This window comes from Arvicola amphibius, chromosome 2 (assembly GCF_903992535.2).
Source record: "Arvicola amphibius chromosome 2, mArvAmp1.2, whole genome shotgun sequence".
Taxonomy (NCBI): Eukaryota; Metazoa; Chordata; class Mammalia; order Rodentia; family Cricetidae; genus Arvicola; species Arvicola amphibius.
The window spans coordinates 151392328-151417575 of NC_052048.2; the positions used below are offsets into that span (position 1 = coordinate 151392328).

General features: G+C 41.9%; 1 protein-coding gene and 1 long non-coding RNA gene across 2 annotated transcripts in view; one reads left to right on the top strand and one right to left on the bottom strand.

The window, feature by feature from the left end:
* Positions 1 to 25248, bottom strand: part of Cdk6 (cyclin dependent kinase 6) — a 175907-nt gene that overhangs the window by 81996 nt on the left and 68663 nt on the right. Inside the window, exon 4 of the mRNA XM_038320092.1 lies at positions 5326 to 5493. Within this exon, the coding sequence (XP_038176020.1) occupies positions 5326 to 5493 (168 nt within the window). The remainder of the gene's footprint in view (positions 1 to 5325; positions 5494 to 25248) is intronic.
* Positions 282 to 8661, top strand: LOC119807883. Its single transcript, XR_005284366.1, has 2 exons — positions 282 to 1063; positions 4298 to 8661. It is a non-coding gene; the product is annotated as an uncharacterized LOC119807883 (long non-coding RNA).

A 25248-nucleotide genomic window follows, 5' to 3' on the forward strand; every position in this document is an offset into this window, starting at 1 on the left:
TTCCAGTCCTTCCTCTGAGTAGAACACACACACCCCCCAGGCAGGCACATTATAGTTCAGTTGCTTTTGTCCAGAACTAATTCACAGCAGTCACCGCTTATGAAGGAGCTAGCCTTGGGTCAGCCAAATGAATGCCTATCGTTTATAGACGAGGAGAACAGTAATTTGATTCACCTCGCAAGCAGAGCTGCTGTAATCAGATACCCATACATAAGCACACCCACCTACAGCGGTTTTCTGCACAGTGCAGAATTCATTCTCTTACTACACGGGAGAAACTCACACAGTGGTCATCAATGTTTGCTGTTACTGTAAGGCAGGGCTCACCGATTACACGGCAACTCAGACAGGTTTTATTGCCACCGAGAATGAGCAGCAGAGGATCTGGATGGGTTCTCATGTTTGTTTTGGCTCAGACATTTTCCACATACGCGGCCCTGGGAATCCTCAAGAAAACATGTCTTGTTCCCAGCTCTGCACAGCCCCCATTGTGCTCCACTTTCCTCACTGATGAAAGTGAAAACGAAACCGGCACAAACAGCCCATTGCTAGGTAGGAAATATGTCCTGGCAACTGGAAGCTTTAACAAAACAGACCTGGCTGTGTCATGGCAAGATACTGAGACAGGAAGGAGTCACAGGAGGCTTTCCTACTTCAGAGGTGTGTCCCGAACTTTTTCTGAGGTGCCCAGGTGGCAGGACTTTGGGGTTTTTCCATGATACTCATGTAAGGTTCTTGGTTTGAGCCATTCAGTATTCATTGGCAGCTTCTGGAGGCTTCTGTGGGAGCAACTCCGCTGCTGAAGCCAAGGCACAAACACTGCCAGGTCTCCATAGTAAATACAACATGCACGGAGAAGAAACAAACATAAAAGAATTTCCTTTCTTGTGTAAAAGATGACATTGTTCTCTAACCTCTGGTCCAATTTCACTTTGTCACTTGAGCATACAAACTGGGTGTCACGCGATGAACAAAGACTGGATGCACAGCACATCCAATGGACTTGCAGACAGGCAGGATCTGGAAGGAGGGGACCTTGTGAACACCCCATATTCTGGCTCAGGTAAATGGTGTGGGCTTCTCTGACTCCAGCCTGAGTAAACCCAGGAGTTGTGTGGTCCCACAGAACTCTAATCTATTCCTTCATTTCATTTTCCTCAGTTTCTTGTTCTTTTTTGGTTTTTCGAGACTGGGTTTCTCTGTCTACAGTCTTAGCTGTCGTGAAACTTGCTCTGTAGACCAGGATTGAACTGACAGAGATCTGCCTGTCTCTGCCACCAGAGTGCTGAGATCAAAGGCATGGGCTACCACTTCCCGGACTTTTCTTGGTTTCTAAGGATATATTACGTTGTGTGACTGCTATATGCAGATCTGTCTCCCAATATTTTTATTTTAAATGTCTTTTATGTGCATTGGTGTGAAGGCGTCAGATCCCCTGGAACTGCAGTTACAGACAGTTGTGAGCTACTGTGTGGGTGCTGGGAATTGAAGCTGGGTCCTCTGGAAGAGCAGCCAGTGCTCTTAACTGCTAAGCCATCGCTCCAGCCTCATCTCCCAATTTTGCTTGTAAGGTATGAGAGTAAAGACCTTGTTGACTTTAGTTCAGCATCATCTCTCGGGTTCACAGACAGAGCCCGGCACATATGGATGATTGTACACTGACTGAAAGACAAAACCTCATTTCCTTTCTTTTTCTAAGCATATAAAATTCTCTGAAACTGAATAGTTTCTTCAGTGTTTACCAAGTGCTAACAACACTGACGCACATACGCACACGCCCATACCCACAAGCACATGCATGCACACACACTGCACTGGTCTGACGAAGTGTATGCAGTTCAAATGGTGTCAGGCTTGCGGTGGTAAATGAATAATAACTAAGCAATGCAATATTTAGAATCTTATTACTGCAGTTGAAAACCAGCAAGTGATTTGTTTCTGTACTTTTATGTCTAACAATCTTACTGGGTTTATTATTGTTTTTGGTGATTTCTACGTGGAGAAAATGTTTTGAGGTCATGAACATCTTTAATACTGAAGATAAGGATGCATGCAGAATAAGAGCCTGGGAGGAAGGTTACATGTGAAAACATCACAAAGTTTTTACAAAGACCTCAGAATACAAGCTATTGTTAATGATCAAAACAAACAAACAAACAAACAAGCAAAATACATGCATATATGTGTCCACATGGAAAGCTGAAGAATAGAAACTTTCTAGTAATTCTATTCTTTTATTTGGAAGATGTTAATTATCTTTGAAGAATACAAACCTCTTCTAAAGCTTGCTAACATCAAAACACAATGAGTTAAAAAAATAATGTTCTTACATAAGTAGAAGTGTAATAACCACACATACTGGTATCCTTCTCCGTTTCCTGTTCAAGATAGAAAGTTTGGTCCATCCCAGTGTTAATTCAGCAAAGAGGATTACGGTAAATTTAAGATAGCAACTAACTGTGGACCAGAGTTCAAGCCATCCTTTAGTCCTAACACGGGGCCCAATAACGGCATTAGTTTGCACAGAAACTTGCCAATGACCCAGTCAACGCCATGGTGAAAATGAGCGTGAGCATTTGAAAGTGTATGTTTTACTAAGTCCTGCAGTGTAGCACCAGAGCGATTAAATGTATAAGCAATTCTTTCCCTTTTTTCTTATGATTCAAAATGCAAGCATCTACATGTTGGCATTTATTAACTTATTCCTTAAGAAGTATTTCCTAAATGCTCATGCAAACATCCAGGTTGAACAAGAGTATCTCTCTTTAAATGAGTCACCACTTTATAAATAAAAGCCCCAGATAACTATCACCAGGACGGGTTATATGAAAGCTATTTCTCTAGGGACTGGAACAAAGGCTCAGAGGTTAGTGGTGACTGCTGAGCAATCATGAGGGCTGGAGTTTGGAGCCATGGCTCCCACATAACAATCCAGGCACCCCAAAAGTGACTAGCTCCGAGGGATCCTACTCCCTCGTCTGGCTGCCTTGGTACACAGGTGCATGCAAGCTGACTCACAGAATCAATCTTTTAGTAATCCTAAGGAGAGAACAGTTAGTTTCTGCAGGGGTTCACAAAAAAAGGGGTGTGTGAGTCAAGCCTGGAAGGTCAGCAATACAGTCACATTTTTTCACAGCAATTGAGATGGTGGTCTCGGGTCAGGTAACTTGCAAATATTTAGTCACTCTGCATAGTATGTGGCTTTCTATTTCCCTATGGGACATAACCTACTGTAAAATGGGTATTTCTAGGCAGCTGGAGTGCAGCCTATCAAAAAACACTAAAACTAGCATAGCAGCTCAGTTTCAAAGACAGTGATTCTCTCTTTGTATGTGTATGAAAAATTAAAGCATCATTTTAATTCTTCCTGTAAGGAGAAAAAATACTAACAGTGGAAAAAATTTTAAATGCAGACCCCCTTAAGAAAACATGCCTGTCAAAATTGTCATTAAATACCAAGTCAAGTCTTTCCCAGTTGCTAACATGGTCTATTATGTCACTATAGTAACCACAGAATAGACAATACAAACTAGATATCAAACATCAGATTGTTTGCCATTGCCCTTTTCTAAGGATATGAAGTAGTCAGTATTTTCCTCTTTAAAAATACCAACTTCCAGCAAGAATGCATTATCAACTGAAGTTACTCACAAGTTGGGTTACCATTCTTCAAATTTAACAACAATCAAAATATCAAAACAAAACCCATCTTGGTTTCCTGTTTTTATTCATAGTTATTTTTATTAGTGCCAATTGTGGGGGATTAAGATGTGGAATCCTGCTGGCTCTGCTCATCCTTCCCCCAATTAATGTGCCCAAGGACTAGTTTCCCTCTTCTGCTCCCCAAGGAGTCCCTCAGTCACAAAGCCTATTCAAACTTCTCCCCAGGGTCCCTCAAAAACAAGGACAGTAATTTCCTAAGGAAACTCAAAGGCTACCTCACCCTTCCCACTGGGGAAGCCCACAGATGCTGCCCTTTCTGCTGCCCTTCTACAAAGCCTTGCTTCACTCCACCCAACGCTGAGGCATCTTTTAAATGAGCTTGGGCCTTGTCTTCTCTAAGGCACTAGCAAACACAGGGCAAAGAGGGTAGGTAGGATTTCCGTTTACAGAGAACAGCGTATTTCAAAGACCGCTCCAGAGCCTTAGGGAAGTATCCAGTACTGGGAATGGAGGAGAGTTTTAGCATGTGGGATTTGTGCTTGGTAGAGAGAGGAAAAGAGAGGACCAGAAACTTTTCTGTACCGTGGAGGCTGTTTCTGACCAAGTTATCTTTCTCCCTGGTTTCCACTTCCAGACTTGAACTTTGCAGGTAACACTGCAGGAACCTGGGGAAGCTGCTGCTGCTTGTTTCTCTGTGTGGAACATCAGGACATGGAGCTGTGTCATCCTGTCACAGCAACGACCAAGGATGCCACCTCACATTTCTCAGCGATGGCACCCACCAAGCCAGGTTCTGGTTTCAGAAACTCTTTGAGGCTGAAGATGGACTCTGTCTCCCAAGTGTAATTTGATTTGTCTGAGGGCACATCCTGACAGCTGTAGTCTGCATCCATCCCCTGCCCTGCTAGTAACACAGTGAGGAAACACTGTGCCGCTCAATCCATCTACTCATGAATTTACTTCATGCTAAGCAGGATTTTCAAAGAAAAGGATTATTAATACTAACTACTGGGGTGCTCTTCTTAGAGCCTGAGTGTAGAATTCAAAAAGACGAGCTATAAAGAGAGACAGCAGTTAATTAAAGGAAGGACTTGTTACGGCTCTGAAGCTTAAGCTCTTTGCCAAAACAAGGGTTCAGGTTGTCTCTGCTCTGGCCCACAGGAAGCCTTCACATGGCTAGGCAGTGCTACTCATTCATCATTCAGAGGTCATTCAAGTTCACTGCCAAGGTAATGTCTTTCTTGATGGCATCACAGCTTCAGGGACTGCTTTATCCCACCTGCGCAGGCGGTGTGCCTGTTTCTCAAGTCACACTGCTGCAGACAGGCAACATGTCTGTCTCCTGCCTTCTCTATCTTGACCCTGGCCAGGTGTTCTCCCATTGTTATCCATGCAACTCTAAAAACACAAGTTATAGCAAAAAGCATTTAGAAATTTGTATTTGACTGCAATCCAGGGGCCGAGATGCCAACAGGCTTTTCTGCAACAAACCCAGTCAGATGTATCCATAGTAAGCAAAGCCCTTTCTCCTTCCCCACTGCTGGCAAAAAGTGCTAAGACATTCCATTCATGGACCGATAAACATTAGGAACATGAAGGGGCAGTCTGTCATCTCAAACAAGAAAGCTCAGTTTAATGAATGGAGACTGTGCTCTTACTCACCACTGACGTCAGGGCCATTTGAAAACTATAGATGCGGGCAAGGCCGAAGTCAGCCAGTTTGATTTGTCCGCTGCTGGTCACTAGGATATTCTGTGGTTTCAAGTCACGATGCACTACTCGATGAGAATGAAGAAAGTCCAGACCTCGGAGAAGCTGAAACATCATATCCTAAAAGAAATAACAAACATGCAAAAGTCAGTAGATGTTACAGGCAGTTTAGGGGCTGTAACAGACACTGCATTCCCAGCAGACCTGAGATGAATGCGGTCTCCCCTCCTGTCATAACTCCCATCTTCTAGAACATTGTGAGATACTTAGCTCCTACCTTGTACTTCATTACGAAAGGACATCTTAACATCATTGTACGATACACGAATCACTCTAGAAGGCGCTGCTGGTTAATGCGAAGAAGGTGAAATAGGAGATGGACCAAGGGGGATGCATTTTACTTTATATACTTTTATTTATTAAGTTATTTCAACAGTCAATATATGACAAAACAGTCAAGCATGTTTCTAAATGTTTGGCAACCTATTTAGTCTAAACCACAACAATGAGGTAAATTTTTGTGTCAAGAATCTGATATGTTTCCTTTTGTCCCTGCGGAGTCCCTGGGCTACCAGGAATCACTGATCTGGTGCGGTGGAGTTCCACTCTGGGTGGGTGAGTGTGTGCGACTCTGGGGTGACCTGCCCCTGAAAGAGAGCACAGCCCCACTCCCCCAGCTCCCGGGGCAGGGGTGTCTTTGGTACTCACGTCCCCTGCCTCTCCCAAGTCTTCCCTAGTGTATTCAAGTAGTCCTGCTCCTGTACTAACGCCATCAACCCAAAGGGGGAGGGACTGCCCTCCAGGCAGGTCTGAGGATTCCTGCAAGGGAGTGCGGGCTCCTTCAGATTGTGCTGCAAGGTTCACTGTGACCAGGGCTGAGGAGCGAGTAGGGAGGAAAGCGATGATACTTGCTAAGGAGATCAGTTAGTGTCAAGAAGGAGAATCCACAGCCTTTTCCACGGAGACAGACAGAAAGGTGCTTTGCCAGGGGATCCCACCCATTGAAGATGTCGGAGGATAAAACTGTAGGCTCATTTGGAAATCTTTCATTTAAAAAGAGAACCTTCAATGTAAAAACTAAGCCCAAATGAAGAATGCCACTACACAGACGCCCTACTTCAAATGGGCTACACAGAGAAGCATTTCCTCTAATGTGGCTGCGGGTGCTTGGAGGCCACTGCAGCCATCCTCCTGGAGGGCGAGGCAGCACCAGAAGTTGGCATCAGAACACGATAGTTAAGAGGCAATGGAAGCTCACCCCAAGACTCCAGAGAAAAGGCCAGTGTGTAACAGAACCGGTTGGAGTGACTGGAGAGACAATCTAAGATGCTCACACTGTGAAGTCATGGAAGAAAAGAAGCTGAGATTTCATTGGAGACTACAGGATGACGGAGGTGACAAGAGTACGGGGCATTTGCCGAGAAAGACTGCAGAAACTGAGTGAGCTGGCTGTGCGTGCCACAGGCAAGAGGCTACTCAAGGTCATGGGATCTCAGACGACACCACCAAAGGCCCATAGGTTGGGAGTGGAGCACCAGGGTTTGGTGTTTGTCTGACAGGTTTCAGTGCTGCTTGGGTCTGATTCCTTGCTAGTCTCCTGTTCTTCGCTTTTGGAATTAGAGAGTCTACTCCATGCTATTGTACATTGTAAGAATACAACTTGTTTTCTGGTTTTACAGGGCTCACAGCTAAGAATCTGCCCTGAGTCTCAGGAGACTGGATTTCTGGACAGTGTTTGAATTATTCCAGTTGGGGATTCTTAAAGTTAGATTGAGTAAAGTTAGTATTATTATGAAGTGGCCACAAGCCTCTGAGGGCAAAGGGATGAAGTGCTGTGATCTGCTTGTGAAATATTCCTCATAGGTTTAATGTGTTTGAACATGAGGTTCCCTACTGATAGCCCCATATTGGTCGGGCTGAAGGCAGAGGCTGGGGAGGCTTTGGGAGACAGTGCTAGCTAGCTTGCTTAAGGCCAGGAGAAATGCTGAGGGGTAGCAGGCCCACTTCTGGCTCGAGTAAACACCTTATGTTACTGGCTGTTTCATACTTCAGCTGTCAGGGCTGTGTTCTGTCGCTGACACTGTGACTTCCTCACTATGACAGGATACTCTAAAACAGTTGAGACAAATTAACCTACCTCAAAAATGAATGAATGAGTAAATAAATAAACTGACCCATCTCTAGCTGAATTGCCTCTATCTAGTATTTATTTAGGGCAACAGAAAAATAATAAAATCACTAACCAGTTTACTGAGAACAACATTGATTTTGGGTTCACTTTCTGAAGTCCAGAAATTTTGTCTGCTTTAAAATCATCCTTAGTTTTTCTAGGTGTAACATGGAGAAAATAGAATTTACTTTTCCTAATAGGAGGTTCAAATCAAGCTATGCAGCAGGGGAGAATTGTTTCAGGACAGGTGAGCATTTAACACATGGAACTTATTACAGATGAAAATGGCTGTGTTGTCTCCTGTTTTTCTCGGAAGCCAGAGGCACAAAAGTAAAGGGCTATCAGTCAATGTAAGGTTAGTGTGAACAAGGTGCTAAGAGGGGACTCACAATGATACAGGGGTATGGACATGATTTCTGAGATCCCCTACTGGGCATTCTGAGCTACTCTTTTAGCTCTCAAATGTTGGTATCTTGGAGGAGATCTGCTCTTGTGAGGGCTGGCCTTGAACACTTGAGAACTGACAGCAGTCAAACAACTTGCCGTGAGTAAACAGCAGTGTGAGAGGAGACACAGGATGCCAAGGCAAAAGCATTGCTATTAGAAACCATGCGCAGACCTTGTTAGCACTGGATTTTAAAAAAGCACGACTAAATTCAAGTAATGTCCCGCTGGCTCATTATCTAACTTCCTATACACTGAGCATCTTTCTTTTAAAGTAGCACAGGGAATAATCTGCCTGATTCATGTTGCACTGGTCAGACTATTCAAGTAGACAATTCAGAACATAAAATTTAAAAACTTGAACTAATTTATTAATTGATAAAGCCCACATGAATTTACAAAAAACCTGTACTATAGAGTAAAAAAGTATGCACTGTTTTTGCTTCTAGTGTAGTGCCTTACAAGCTTAATCATAAAATGAAAAACAAATATATATGACCTTACACTTAAGGAAGAGATGTATACAATAAAGAAAGAAGAAAATCCTACTTATAATTTTATAACTACTAAGAGAACAGAGAAAATTTCACTGTCAAATAATCTTTGTGGATATTTTTACTTTCTGTTCGAAATCACAAACATTACATTTATAGAAATAAAATGTTTAAATAATAGTTATCTGTATACTTTATTTTATAGTGTTAAAAATACAATTTATAGACGGATGGTGGTGATACACGCCTTTAATCCCAGCACTCGGGAGGCAGAGACAGGTGGATCTTTGTGAGCTCGAGGCCAGCCTGGTCTACAAGAGCTAGTTCTAGGGCAGTCGGGGATGTTACACAGAGAAACCCTGTCTCGAGAAACCAAAAAATTATTGGACTGGTAAAAGACCTCTCTGGGTAGAAGTGTTTGCTGTACAAGCCCGATGATCTAAGCTCAACAGTGATGATCTAAACCCACAGTGGAAGGAGAGAAATGACTCCAACCATTTGTCCTCAGACCTTATAGACACACTCGCATACACACACACACACACACACACACACACACACTCACTTCACAACAAAGAATTATGGAGAATATTGTGTAAATTAAACAAAATTCTTCTACTTTGCTTTATACAATATAACTCTTAGTGGCTATGTAGTCTTCCTTCTTGAGGTACGTCATTAATTATTATTTGGTGCTGTTTTGGTACCTATAGTAACCAAACAAAGAGGTTGAAACCTATAGGTCAAAAGCCATAGTTAAACAAAAAGGTCAAGCTCTTAGGTCAAGCTCTTCGTTTAAAGACTAATAATGTGACTTGCCAAAATCATATCCAAGCATGGATTAAATAGTATGATCCACATTCCCTTGTTCATATTCAGTCCATGCTAATGACATGTGGAGAGAATTGGTCTATGTTAGAATTAACTACTCCAACTTGGACCATGGTGGTGCTTCCTTTAATTCCAGTACTCAGGAGGAAGAAACAGGCAGCTCTGTGAGTTTCATGGTCAGTGTGGTCTACAGAGATAGTTCCAGCACAGCCAGGGCTACACAGGGAAACCTTGTCTGAGGGAGGGGAGGTAGTGGAAGACACTATAAAACTCAGAAACCACATTAAGACATTGTTCCAACTCTACAGAACAATATGAACGAATGAACTACAGTATCATTTAATTAAGAATCTGCTTCAGTTGCAAGAAACCGTTTTTTACAAAGAATTCAAAGGATTGTCAATATGCTTTATCTCAATACACAGCAGAGGTCCTCAACTGGTAGGCTGCAACCCCTGGGGGTGTCAAATATCCTTGACACAGATATTTACACGAGGATTCACAAATGTGGCAAATTTTCAGTTGTGAAGTAATAACTTGAATAATTTTATGATTGGGGGGTCACTACAACATGAGGAACTGTGTTAAAGGGTGGCAGTATCAGGAAGTTTTAGATCCACTGTCTCACAGTATAATAAGACACTTTCAATCAGCTCAAGATATTAATCTAAATTCACCTGTCCCAAGTGGCCGTGCAATGAATCCAGAAGCTGATGAACCTAGGGGTGTGCCCAACATGCTCTCAAGGTCACACCTTGAGACATCTCCCGTTAGTCATCCAGGACAGTTTGGTACAAACAGCCTGACCAGCTAGCTATTCTTGTTGTGAGCTGTCATGGCAGGGGGGGGGGGAGGGAGGGGGAGGGGTTAACGGGACACACACATTCTTTCTTTCTAAGCCATGTGAAAGGAAGTGTGTTTTCACAGGATCCTACGGCAGAGAGTCTGACTCTGGGTGACAGTGGCCTACAAGGAGGCCATCCCTTGGCTGCTCCTTCAAAGACTCCAGACCTCAGTCTGAATTCCAGGGATCTCTAGGGCTTGCAAATCAAAGGTTTCTTTTAGGAGTTCTGGAGTTGACTCTGTTTATTTCTTTAAATAAGAATAAGCAAACTAAAAATCTTTCTGAAACTTTTAATCGGAAAAAAGCCTTATGATGGGCCCTATTTTCCAATTACTGATAGCACAAGTTAATTCTTACTGATATTGAAATACCCAACATAAACCCTCTGACTAGTCTCAAAAATGGCAGTTTTAAAATGAGTAATTGTGGTGATACCCCCACTAATTTATTATTTATAGTTGGGTTATTTATGTTCTCAAAGTTAATCTCTAAAAATATACTAACATTCATTCAAAAATTAAAAATAATATGCAATTTATGGACAGTACTACTTATTTTTCTCCTTATGTAAGCTATGTTCTTTTTTACTAACATAATATTTTTATTGTTTACTTGGAAATTTCACATAATATACTCAATCACATTCACTTCCCAGTTCTCCCAGGTCCATCCTCCACCTTTGTGACCCCCCCCCCAAAAAAAACAAAAGGAGGAGAAAAAAAAGAAAAAATACCAAGTCTAATTTGTGTTGTCCATGTACTCACTGGGTCATGGTCAAACTCTAAGTGGCCAAGCCCTTAAAGAAATCTGGTCCTTCCCCGCTCCACCTCAAGGAAGCCATCAGCTGGGAAGAGCATCCCTATCACAATTTTTAAGAGTTCTCTCCAAAGCCCGGCGGTGGTGATGCACTCTAATCTTAGCACTCAGAAAGCAGAGGCAGGAGGATCTCTGTGATCACCAGGTCTACAGAACTAGTTTCTGGACAGATAGGGCTGTTACAGAGAAACCCTGACTCAAAAAACCAAACAGAGTTTTCTTGACTGGCTTTGTGTCTAGACTGTGTCTTCTGGGGGTAGGGGGTGGCGGTGGAAGACACTGTGCCTCCCATTCTCTATGGTGAGTTTGCAGTCATGGATACCAGGGCAGAAGGAGCTGCCTTGCCCTTTAGTCAGTGGCAGCACTGGTCATGAACTTCCACATAGTTTTTGGCTGTACAGCATGGGCCACAGACATCAACATGGTTTCAGGTGGTGGTAACCAGGGCCATGAACACCAACACGGTCCCTGAAAGTCATGTTCATTGCAAAGATGTTATTATGGTTCCTTCAGAGCTGGATACCATGGCACCTGCCTGTAATCTGAACACTCAGGACCCAGAGCTTGAGGCTGGTGTGAGATACACAGCAAGACAATGGCCCCTCCAAGAGAAAGCTCGCACCCCTACATCTGCATAATAACTTGTTCTAAGGAGTGTCAGGAATGTCACGTAAAGCAGGGTTTTTCCTGCCAACCTGGTAACAGCAGACTGAACTCAGGTGGAGGCTATGGCTACAGGAGGTGTGATAAAGATTACCTGGGCCCCCAAGAAACTTCAGATGTTGAAGTCAGAGGGAAAGTAGTGGACTTCACGCATCAATGAGGACTAGTCATTCCGGAATCAGTTTTTTGTTATTATTAATATTGAGACACACACTTTGAATTGTAGTAAAGGACACAACTGACTTACCATCTTGGACCATTTTAACTGTATGTCAGTATTAAGCCAGTCCTGTTACTGGGGAGTCAATCTCTAAAACTGTTTCATCTTGCAAACTTGGAACTATACCACTCACCACCACAATTCCTGCTTTCCTCTCCTCTCAACCTTGGCAGCTATGTTGCCTCTTGATTTTACTCTAGAAACCTGGTGTGTAATCCTTTTGGGCATGGCTCATTTTAGAGTAAGCCTCCATAATAAGCTATGTATCAGTGCTCCTTAGAGACTGTTTGGTATATAAATGCATTATTTATCGCCCTTTCATCCATCGATGAACACAGACTGCCTCTACTTGTTGATTTAAGTGACAGCAGGCTGCTTTGAACAGGCATGCAGTTTTACTTGCAACCTCCACTTTCAATTCATTTGGATACAAACTCAGAGATGGGATTGCTGGATCTACTTCTAGGACCTGTAAAATCTCAGTTTTTCCACAAGCAGTCCAACACTGTTAATTACATGATTAAACAGAACACCAAAGCCATACTGAGAATCCACTTGAGTAATCAGGTAGGTTCATCCACGCCCACCGCTTTCTGGGAAAACCTGTGCAGGGTCACAACACCAAGCTGACACTTTTTGTCTTAACTCAAAACTCAAAAGGCCTTTGCTCCTATTGAGTTCTCTGATCAATTTTTAATGGTGATGACAATCTTCAGAGACTCGTTTTATACACAGTCATGCATGAGTGAAGCCGGCTTTATCGCATCAGTTCACAAGAGAATGCTACACTTCAAACCCACAAAGAGCAACACGTTCTTAAGATGTGAGAAGAAGGTTTGAGGTAGATTCTTAAAACATTCAGGCTGTCTTGTAAGTTCTAAGAATGATGAATTTAAAGTGGGCAATTGACAGGCTCTAAGAGTCACACATAAACACTGTTCCAAAGAAGAGCAGGGTTGGGTTCTGCCCCACTGGCCTTCTACTTAGTGCCTGTCACTGGCATGAGGGAAAGACAGAGCTAGGGAAGGTGGAAGGTCACCTCAAAGCGCCTCAGTAGAAACCAAGTCCTGAGACTGCACTGGAAGCACTGGCTCTCTACTGCTTCAATTAAATGGACAGAAGCAGAACATGAGCGGCTATTTTTGTGTATAAATTTATTACCCACATAGCAGTTTATAGTCTCCATTACCTTCTCTCTAGAAGTGGTGAAATTGCTGAGACTCAATAAAGCAGACAAGACAAGAAACTCATTTCCAGCCAAACTCACAATGTCACTGGCGAACGTTCATGGGACAAAACAATGACATAAATGGACAGTCTGGAAGAAGAAACCATTACCTCATCAGATGGCTGTTATCTATGAAAAGCCATTGGGAAATGAAACTACAAGTATGCAATGCTAGTTATAACTTCTTCAGAGCAGAATATAAAACTAAGCACTGCATAAACAAGAAGTGCAGGTGTTCAGGTTGCTGGTCAGTGACCAAATGATTCAGGTTTTTATATACACTGTGTTGTGATACTTTTAAAAAAAATGAACACGCTGTGACAATTTCCCCATTTCAATGCGTACCCCTAAAGAGATAATTGTCAGGCATTTCAGCAGTTGTTTCTGACAAAGGGCCTTCTCTTTCACTGTTCTTCTTCTCAATCCCTTCTTTTGAGACTTCCCCTCCACTTCACACTTCCCTCCTAAATGAGGTAGTGTGCACCAGAAGTCAGTATCCACGAGAAGATTGTCTAGCCATCTGCCCTCTGCAGAGGACACTGTAGTGGACAGCCACAAACGATGGTCCAAGACAATCAGGACAATTCTAGCTCCATTCACGGCACCTCGGAAGCACTTTCCTCCTTGGTAAGAGGAGTATGGCAGAAGGTGCTCGCCTTACTTCTACCTCCTGTCCACCCCAACCCATGAACAAAAACACAGAAGATTCAAAGCTAAAAGCTTTGGTTATGAACTTGTGCTTACTAGCCATATAAACTAAGGCTGGTCACTTGTATTTTTGTGAGCTTTGTTTCCAAGCCACAAAAAGAAAAAAAGCCAAAGGGAGATATAAGTTCTAAATTATATAATGTAATGTTTATTTTTATACATATTAAGTTGAAATATTATATACTGAAGTATTTAATATATTGTAAACTACACACATATAACCAGCTGCCATTTTTTTCAAGAGAACTAAGAGTCCCTACAATGTATAAGATATTGCATTAGGCAATGTTACACAGAAGCACCCAGAGACAGGGGCCAAGGAAGTCTTACTTTAATGAGGGTAGAGGATGTGAGCTTGTACCTACGCACTTCAGGCTGGTCTGTGATAAGAACCACAGAGGACACAGGTGCTCTTGTAAGTGATGAGGATGAAGGAGCACTTGAGCCATCTGGGTAGCGGGCTAGGGTTCAGTCTGCTGTGGGAAAGAGAACACTAGCAGACAGGGACTTAGCAAAGCATGGTCCTTGGGAGTTTAGAACCAGCCACAGTCTCACCAGAAAGACACTGCTAAGTGGTGCCACACTTCCAGCCTTCCCACGGGGACTTTACAGTGTCACATCTTACAGTCAGTGTGGGTAAGGAATACAAAAAACTAGGTTGTTGTTATTGATAGTTTAGCATGTGGGATAAACAGAAGGTGAAGGAGCTATTAATATGCTTTGGGTATAATACATTAAGAGCATGAGCCAGAATACTGAAAAGAGAGTAATGAAAGCGATCATGACGACAGATGTGGCTTTCGCGTTTTCATGGGTTAACTACACTGGAATGCCTTTTGAGAGCTTGATAACATCACATCCTCCAACATCTAGTCTCAGTTTCCTCATTCTAAAGTGTGAACAAGGCTCTTTTGTAGAGTGGTAAAGAACTTCTCAGCATGAGGAATGGGTTCAGAGTGGAGTCGTTAAATCAAAGGCTCCACCATCACCATTAGCAAGGGTATTTGGCAACACACAGCCATTCTGCTTCTCTCCAATGGCACCTTAGCATCCCATCTTCCTACAACCCTTGTTTATTAAGATCTACAAACACAACTGTGCCCACACTGAAGTCCAGAACTTGTAATGTTTAGTGTTTATTGAATCAATTGTCATGTGGCCTGTAACTTAATTTGAAACTCCTACAGACTGCTAGTTTTAGGTCTACAAGGATCTTCAAATTTATGTTATTATTTAATGAGCAGAGGCTCTGTCTCTTTGATAAATAACCCAGCTTTCTAAGGTACATTGTTTTTTAACTCATTCTTAGAAAAAACTTTTGAGGTTCTCCAATGGTTGAGAAGGAAGTTTCAAATTGTCTTGAGTGCTCTTACAGGTCAACACCCATATACTAAATTTTACCGAACAGTGAGACAGACATACACCACACACACACACACACACACACACACACACACACACACACACACACACACACACACTACTGCGGGGAAATTCAGGTAAGTTTTCTTATGTAATTAACTCTGGTTGCTTTTGCAGTTTCACAAATAATAACTAGAACAGTTATGCTATTTCCTTATGTTATCTATTAATGCCGACCTGTGTGCATTCCCAATGCAAAGAGGAGGAGAGGAGCAAGAGAGGATTCTGAAAAGAACACTTAGCTTCATTTGGTCAAAAAATGGTCTTCACAAGGGTTTTTTTAAATTAAGCGTTGTAAAAAAGCGCTTACCACAATGTACCTTTTCACTTGAAAAAGCAAAGGCAATCTTGCAGTGGTGAGAGGCTGGCACAGCAAGGGAGGAGATCTGTCCTCTTTCCATCAACACATCTGCACACATTATCTGTGCTGGGGTAGTGCAGCCTACAGAGCTGTTTATGGAGATGCCAAAGAAAATGTGGTCCTTCAGCAGCCTTCGGTGTGTGCTGCTGCAGGAGAGAGCCCAGAGGGAGGAGAGCCATGCCCTCTTCACTAGAAACCTCTTGATTCTACAGGAAGAGGGTGCAGGTGGTCACATGTAGGCAGGAAGAGCACAGGGGCCAAGAATCGGAGGGGATTTTCGGGCCAGCATAAACAATCAGGGACTGGATGACAAGGACTTGGCAGGCTACCTTGAACGCTGGCTTCAGGACAAGAAGAGGCCAGGGAAAGGAGTCTTAGAGGGTGCAGGCACATCTACCCACCAGGTGCTACTGATGTTTGCAAGTGTCGTTCCCTAAATTGAGCTCTGAACCTTTAGAACTGATTGTTTTCCATAATATGCCTCCCTTGCTTTCAAACTTCCTGGGTCCACCTTAAGCTCCAAGTCTCTCTGTGTGTGTGTGTGTGTGTGTGTGTGTGTGTGTGTGTATCTGTCTGTCTTTCTCAGTATCATGAAACTGTTTCCATTTCTTCCTACATGAATCATGAACCACTTGCCCTCCTTATTTCTACAAATAAAAACAGAGACAAAAGCCTACAGGAAAGCTTTAGCTTCACTTGAGCTTTTGGTATCTCCTTCGCTGTGTCGACCGTAAATTTCCTTTTCTGTTATCTACCACGGCCACCACATTCAACTTCTTGCTGTATTCCTGTCTACTTTCATTTGCATCTGCATATCTCAAAACTATCTTAGGGTCTGGGTAGAGTGGTTCCTATCAATTACAGCAGCCCTGGAGAGGCTAAGGCATGAGGACTGCAAACTTCAGGGCCAGTCTGAGCAAACAAAGTGAGACCTGACTTCAAGAAACCAAGCCCTGGGGACTTATCCCTGTGGCGGAGTTCTTGCCTGGTACATGGAAGACCCTGGGTTTTATTATAAGGAACACACACACACACACACACACACACACATCTGAATCCAAATCTTGCCTCTGCCATTTCACTTGTCACTCACGGATTCAAGTAATAATAGCTGTTGGGATTCAGCTACGTACACATTTCAATGCTTCCTGATACATTGTCTAGAATATTCCACTATAATAGCAAGCCCAATCTGTACCAAAATGATTTCTTTTCTAAAAGACTCTATCAAAACTTGTTCTTCAGTCTCTATTTCTTATTGTATACAAAAGTATACTAAAATTTATTAAATGGTGGATTCAGAAATTCTCACAATTACCTACGTCAGTCATGAGAGCTTCTAAATTACTTTCAAATAGAAGCATTTGCCTTTTCTCTCCCTTTTACACAATGTAATCAAGCTGCTAGTATCTTTTGTCTCAAACATGACAATAGCATTTCAAAACACCTAGCTCCCATATTTAAATTAGCCATCTTTATATTTCCTTCTATAATGTGAATGATATTTCTAAAGGTAGCCTAACTCATACAGAAGTCCCTCTATTGCTCATTCTGTTCTTAAATTTTAATTTTTGTATTTTAAGGTATTTTGTATTGTTCTTTGATAATTTGTACAGTGTGTTTTGATCACATTTTCCCATTTCCCTTCTCCGACTATTCCCAACCTATCTAATCTTGTGGCCTCTATTTTATTTTTAATCCATACAGTCCTAATTTATGCTGCTCAAAGATTCATGGATGTGGGGCCTCCCACCGGACTGCGGCTGACTTACCAGGGGGTACACTCTTAGAGAAGACGCTCTCCTCTCCCTGCAGTGATACATTGCCAATAGCTCCTCAGCTGGGGTGGGGCACTCAAACTTAAACCAGCTGGTCCCTAACACATTGTTGCATTCCTAGCCATTCTTCTGAATCTGGTACTAAGCACTGAAGATGCCACAGTCTTGGTCCTTTGGCAGCACTATTCCTCATCTTCCCATAATGCTCCCTCCATTTTTATAACCCCCCCCCCCCAACATGCACACGTCTTCCAATCAGTGCATCATATCTGGCTCCATGTAACTTGAGGACTTACTTGAGCAAGTCTTAGACAATTCTCTACACAAGCAGAGTCTCCAGCCCTGCCATACTCAACAAGCACAGAGCACAGTAGGCACAATGCTGTCAAAGAGCTCATGAGGCTTTCTTGTTTCTACATTTCTTCTTCTTCCTGGACCCTAAGAAGGCAAGTAGGCAACTCCCTAGCCACTTGCATTTTATCTTTCCCTCAGGTACGCTGTCTATGTTACTATTTCTCACAGACACCCCTGGAGTAAATCCATTTTCATTCACCCTAAGTTTGTGTCATGAATGAGCTAACAATGACACAGACTATAGAGAACAATGGTGTCTTGCCTGGAGCCAACACACATGGGGGAAGGGTGGATCCTAGAGGGTCAAAGAAGAGCCAACATCTGCTTGGTTCCAACACAAGGGAAAAACAACCAATCAATCTGTCCATCCATTAATACATACGCATGGGAATGAACACTGTTCTAAAAATGTCATTATTATAATTCTATCTCTGGAAACTCACCCCACAGACCCAACAGTTCAAGCTTATATTAAGTCAAAGCAAAGAGGTTCAGTGCTACCTTGTTTTAAAGACATAAAAAACAAAATCAAACAACAAACAAACAACAAACTCAGGAAAATACCTCAAATATTTACCAATGGAAAATAAATTCTATATCCACTAATTTCAATCTGAGATATCCTAACAGCCAGTGTGTTGATGTTGACTTGGTCTTCAGTTTAACCCTACTGGAAGGTACCAGAATGGGAGTGGCCTTGTGAGCAATGTACAGGATGTCCATGCAGGGAGTCTGATGGGGGCTAGAACACAGCAGTGCATCTCCTGAAACTCAGCTGATAAATGGCTGTGAATTGTCAAGTGGGAACCAAAACGTGTCCTCTGGGAGAGCTGCTAACCACTGAGCCACCTCTCCAGCCTGCCCTTCCTCTCTATTTGAAGGTTACCAGAAGTGGACACCTAGCACCACCATGCTATGCAGTGACATGTCTCTTTACAGGCCTCAGCAATAGACTCATAGACTGAAACCTCAAAAGCTATGGCCAAATATGCCTTTCCTACTTATACTCTGTATCTCAGGTATTTCATTACAAAAATGGAAAGCTCTAACACAATATACCCACAAAATAAGAAGCCATTAGAAAGATGGGCAATTTTAACATATAAGTTAAAGAGTGAAAAAGACTAAACCTTAAGTGTGACACATTAACTTCTAAATTCTAGTGTAACACTAGAAAAAGGCATATGCCTATACAGGCAAGGTTATGTGCGTCTGCTAGGTTATCTGATACAATGGTAAAGGGAAAAGACGGTTCTGAAAGACAATAAAATAATCTGTTTGGCCATATTTTAGTTATTAATTTATTTTATTTGAAATAGGATATCAATGTAGACCATCATGGTCTTCAACATCTCCCATCTTTGCTTCCCATGTGTTGAGATTACTGGCTTGTGTCACCATGCTTGACATAAACAATACTGACATATGTATCTGGGTTTTTTTCTAGACTCTTCTTAAAAAGCATTATTTTGTGCGTTTGAGTGTTTGTTTGCACCATGTGTGTGTACCACGCGCACGCCTTCTGTCTATAGAAACCAGCAGAAAGCAGGTGGTGGATTCCCTAAGAAGGTGGTGGATTTCCTAAATTCAAGTTGCAAGCTGCCATGTGGGTGCTGAGAACCGACCCAGGTCCTCTGCAAGAGAAGCAAGTTGCTTTTCACCACTGATCATTTTTCACCACCAAATTAAATTCTTTCTTAATTTAATTGTTTAGAATGTTTCAAAATGAAAGCCAAATCAGTAGGGCCTTTCACAGCAACTGTGAACCTAACGGCTGCTAAGAATGAACCGCATAAAATCTGACAGGCAGAAAACCCAACATGAAGACAAACCGACAACCAAACCCTGAGTAGTCAGGACTGCGTAACTGAATTTTACCTCCCCTGATTCCTTCCAGCTCCATCTGGATTCCTGGCCATTGGAAACTGCTAATTTTTCCACATGTTTCCTGAACCTTTACACTTTCTTGGCCTCTGACTAAGCAGACGTTTTTGATCAGTTTAGAGTCCCCTCAGACATACTGTTAGTCACCTGCTTAGCATTGCCAGGCCTTCAGTTTGTGCTTTTATGGCATATTTAAGAAGAATATAATACCCACGTGTTCACGCTAAGCACACATATTCATACACTAGGCTCTCTACATTCTGAACATCCAAATTATTGGCTCCACAAACTCTTTTTTCTTCTGTGTATCAGTTGATGGGAGACATTCATTACCGCACTACACTACTTCATTTCTTTGACTGCAGTGACTCTGGGGGACCTTCTTACATGCAGTGATAGTCTGTTTGCATTAGACAGTACGGGGGATCAAACCAAGGTCCCACACAACTAAGCATGTGCTTTTCTACTGAGCTGTCACCTCTCCCAGCACAATTTATTGTTTTTTCCATGGTCATAACCTAATCTCTTCATAACCCAAGACCAACTTTACTAGGTTGTATTTTACAGAGCTAGCCTTACCTGCCTTTATAAAAAGAAAACATTTCCATTTTCTAGAATGTAGGGTCTTTCCTAAAAGTTCTTGGGGTTCAGCCAAAGAGTAACCTCATATATAACCCCCCATTTTAGGCTAAATTCACAAGACCAAATCAACAACTTTCCTAAACAGGCGATTCTTTTCTCTAATTACCTACTTTTCTTTTCCTCTAGACAAGGAATAACCAACTTTCAAGTCTATCTTCATAATTTTCCGTGTCTCCATGTGTTCAACAAAGACACACTCACACTAACTCCTGCTCTCATTCTCTCTGGCAAATCTTCTGTTGTGAGTCTTTACGTGAGCTCACTGTTCCTTGACTAATCTTGTTGAGCATTCTCCTACGACAGCTGCAATGCCCTGCCATCATTTCTCAGCACCTCCACAAAACCATGCAGATCTCTCTGGAGATGCCAGATGAGTACTATCTTCCCATATGGAAACAAGCAAAAACTCAATCATGGCTTCTAAATCATAGCCTGTACTGAAGGTCTGTCACTCAAAATAGTATCATCCCAGTCTTTGAAATGGTCACTTCCCTTCACAAAGTCAGTGCTGTTTTCTTCCTCTCTTCCTGCAGCACCCACATGGCCTTATGTGTTTGTTCTACTTCCTTATAAGCTGGGATCTTCTAGCACACTCACACACACATTCAGCATAAGGACTCACAGAACAAATTAGTTGCAAACCTAGAATTCACATGGCTCTCACCTTAAACATACCAATAAATCTATTACGTCTTAAAACATCAAATATTAGAGTATTTTAAATTAGCATTTATTTGGTCGGTGACATCTAGGAAACACAATGACTGAAATCTGAAGGAAAGTGTACAATGTTAATACAACTATGTCATTCCTAGGCCTTTTACTTTTAAAGTGTTCCAATGTGCAATGGAAAATTCTTAACATGAACTCCCTTTATTATGATGGCATATTGTGTTCTATATTAGCCACTTTATAATAAAAGTTTATAGGATTGACCTTTCAGAGGACTGAAGACTTTTAATAGCAAGTTAAACAACTCTTATATATTATCAGCAGGAAAGTAATGGAACAAAGGACTATCGGGGAGGAAAACAGGTTTTATGGGCACTAAATAGATGAAGTAACACTGGCAAACCATGAAGACCTCTTCACAAAACGTACTTGACTTCACTTTAGACAATGTGAAGATCCAGGCAATCACCAGAGAGAGCAACTAGGGCAGCACTAGGATTTCTGACATTTGAAGCAACGCTGTGGCAACTACAAAATCCACAATGTCTTTCATCATCAGGACAGCAGATTGTGCACACATCTATCTATACAGTTCAGTGCCTGTGACTTACACATTTTTATAGTTGTTCTACGATAGAGAACTGAAGCTCCGGTGAACTTAAGTGACTTACTTGCTCACTATTAACAAAGTGTCATGTTGCCAGGGACTTTCAATTACACCAATTAGATAAACGAATATAAGATATTCCCCCTTTGGGTCTTTGGATTATGGGAGTATCAAAACAGTATTACAGTTTAGTATAATCTGGTTGGCATGATGTTTAACTGAAAACCCCATGAGGGCTGTCATGTGAGTATTATAATCCCACCAGCCACCCCTTTCCAGGCCAATGGAATTAATGTCCCCTGAGATAAAAGATACATGATCTATAACTAAAGATCAACTGAGAAAATAAAATAATGCCAGTGTCCAGAGCCAACCTGAAATTCTGCAGGGCTCGCAGGGAGATACTCATTCCCATGAGGCCACCTGTAACCTTGGTCCTTTCAGCCTCCTCTGGGCTCCTCCACATGTCTCACAGGAAACTGTCTCCTTCCTTGCAGTACTTGCCATGTATCTTTTTCTGGTTTAAAAAAAGTAGGTTTCATTTTCAGCTTAAGTGTTCTAGACTGGCCAGGCAGTAGTGGAGCACACCTTTAATGCAGGCACTCTGGAGGCAGAGACAGGTGGAGCTTCATAAGTCTGAGACCTGCCAGGTCTAGAGAGGGACTTCCAAGATAGCCAGGATTGTTTCACAGAGAAACCCTGTTCTTGTAAAACAAAACAAACAAACAAACAAAAAGTCTTTTCAACTTGGCTCTGTGTAAGGAGACAAAAGGTTTGTCTTATTTTTAGCCCTCTCTGTGGTGTGATGGTGTAGTGAATCATGAGTAAGATGCTTGGCAAATGTCTGCAGAATTCAATGAAAGGCACGTGTTGATTTGATGTATATCTTCACCTGAAAATATGAGCAGGAATGGCTAAAAACTGCCAGGGAGCTAATTATCTGGAGCATAAACAAAGAGTACAATGTTAAGAATGAAGTTCTAGTGCGTGTGAACAAACACACCCACACCCACCAGTTACCGATTCTGACTTAGGTTAGCAAAAAGTGAAGATGAAGTTTAACACTGCTTTCAGGGGAATGTGCAAAGTAGGTACAGCAATTCGTTCAAGCTAGTAACAAATCACGTTAAGTACAGACCTTTATTACTGAAAACACTCCTAAGGAAATGAGAACAAAATTGCCTTTTATGGCTTATAGAAAGTCTGATGTCTAGAATAGATTTTAGTACTAACATTACTGCTAACTGTAGGACTTCTAGTAACTTACTGACGGCTCCAGGTTATGTAAGAAGGTAGAGATATTCAAATCCAAAGTTACCTCCACGTGTACATTTTATAATTTCACTGCTTTCTGCTTAGAGTATACTTTCAAGTCTTAAGAAACGGTTTCCGGGGAGTCTGACAATGATCACCCCAGTTTTGCTTAGTTTGGCAACTTTTTGATCTCAATAGGCAAATCTCAAAATTTCCAGCTTGAGCTGGGGCTGGAATGGTAAAGTAAGGACGGCCACATGTAAACTGTCTATCAGGAGCACGGAACCAGGCCTGTTATAACCTGGAATCCCTGGCATTTGGGGGATTGGAAGGCAGAGGTAGGGAGCCCTGAACTGGGTGATGGCCTAGGCTACTTAGTGAGAACTTGCTTGTCTGTCTGTTTGTTGAGACAGGGTTTCTTTGTAGCTTTGGAGCCTGTCCTGGAACTCGCTTCTGTAGATGAGGTTGGCCTCCAACCCCAGAAGACCTGCCACTACCGCTGGCTTTGTTTTTCTTTTAAGAATATGTGTGTGTGTGTGTGTGAGAGAGAGAGAGAGGAATTATCATCCCCTAGAGGGCCATCTGCACTTTGATCCTTTTGACTTTCCTTCGCGTTCCCTTTACAGGTCTAACAGAACAAGAAGTCATTTCAGAAAAAGAAAAAAGTGCCGTGTCTATTCCTGAGCAGCAGATCTGCATATAGACGATGTTCTCCCCAACTCTAGGTACAGTTTCAGGGGTGCCAAGGAAAGACAATGTATAAAGGAACAGAGTCAAAAGTTAAGGAACCATCCTTTGTTTCTCAATCCTGTCATGGATGCCGCAGGTATTGACAACAATAAAATTTGCTGCATCTGTCTTCATTTCATTTCTCACTTAGGGACTTATAATAATTATAACCATAAAAGTAAAATTACTTTAATGGTCCAGAGGGTATTAAATGCTAAAACCATTTATATAAATGGGACTTACTCACATTGACATATATATAAATTGTACTTAATTCTACTATAGGGGCTAAGATGAAAACAGTCTAGTAGATTGTGCAAGAGTCAAGTTTACCGCCTGGGTCTTAACTTGTGTGAACTTGGGCAAATCATTAATTAGTGATTAATGTCATATGTTTCTTCCTGTAAAACTAGCACCATACTACGACCCAACTGCACGAGAACAGTCCAGCTTAAGGGCCTGAGAAGATGCCCTCAGAACTTAAGGAGCCAAATCCGGATATAAACACATAAGGAGCATTAATTTGACTTCACCTTGTGGAGAAGACAGTGTCTTCAGTGACATCAGAGAGGCTGAAGCATCACACTGCTTATGAACATAGTCACGCATATTGATTCACGAGGCGCAAGCTCAGAGGGCAAAGTTCCGGGGAAAAGGATGCAGTGAGTCATTAGAACTTGAAGTGAACTGAAATGAAATCTACATCAAATCCCGTCCAATCCTCGTTTCCCACGAGAACTCGACAATTACAAACTTAATGCAGCTAGACAAGAGTTCTGAGCTGGCATGTTTAGCACAAGTGTCTTCAATGAAATAAGCCATTTTTTTTAAATGTAGTCACTATTAATTAATGGCAAAACAGGAGAATTTTTATGGAGTTCCATAAGGACAACGTGACGACCGGAGTGGTACACCATGACTGATGTCATTACTCTGAATACCACAGTTGTTAGTAATGATTTGGGGTCTTTCCAGAAAGTTCACGCCAGTGTGCTTTGTCTAATTGTCTCAGCACTATTGCTTGGTGGGTATTTTCTCTCTTGTGGCTGTTCCTCTACAGCCCACACAGTCTGCAGGTAAGAATTCCAATCCGTAGCTAGATAGCTCTGGACAGATGTTAGGATCAGGCATAAGCTACAATTCCAAGAAAATCGTCCTATTTAAATATCCAGCAAGCATTATAAATCTATTTCCCATCTGTTTTCATACTTAACTGAAATAAGAATCTATTTACAGTGTATAAATCCACTTCTGAACATCAAATTGTGGCATTTATTAGTGTTCTAAACTTTATGCTTTAATGTGCACCTGAGCTTAGATACTTCAAAGCCAATTACTGATTATCCTAAAATTAGAGCTTAATGACATGAGTAATAGAAAAATTATATATAGTCTACCTTCCAAAGGGCAAGGAGAGAGCCCTTAAGTAGGGACAGAGCATACATTCATGTGAGTTCACATTTAATGGTTTTACTTTGTGGTCTAAATCTTTAAAGAATTTTAAATACCCAACAGGGTTCTCCAAATCCATACACTGATGTTTAAATTAAGCCTAGTATTTAAGGTAAAATTAGTGTGTTAGATAAAACTGGACAGAAGAATGGTTTTCTGAAATCAGCGAATCTCAGTCCACAGGGGCCACGGAGAACTGCTTCAGACCAGACTCAGGAAGGCTGCCTGTCTCCAGTCTGTGGGTCTGTCTCACTTCTTGATGTTGCGTAGATTGCTAACTTAGCCTGTGATCAGTGTGAATT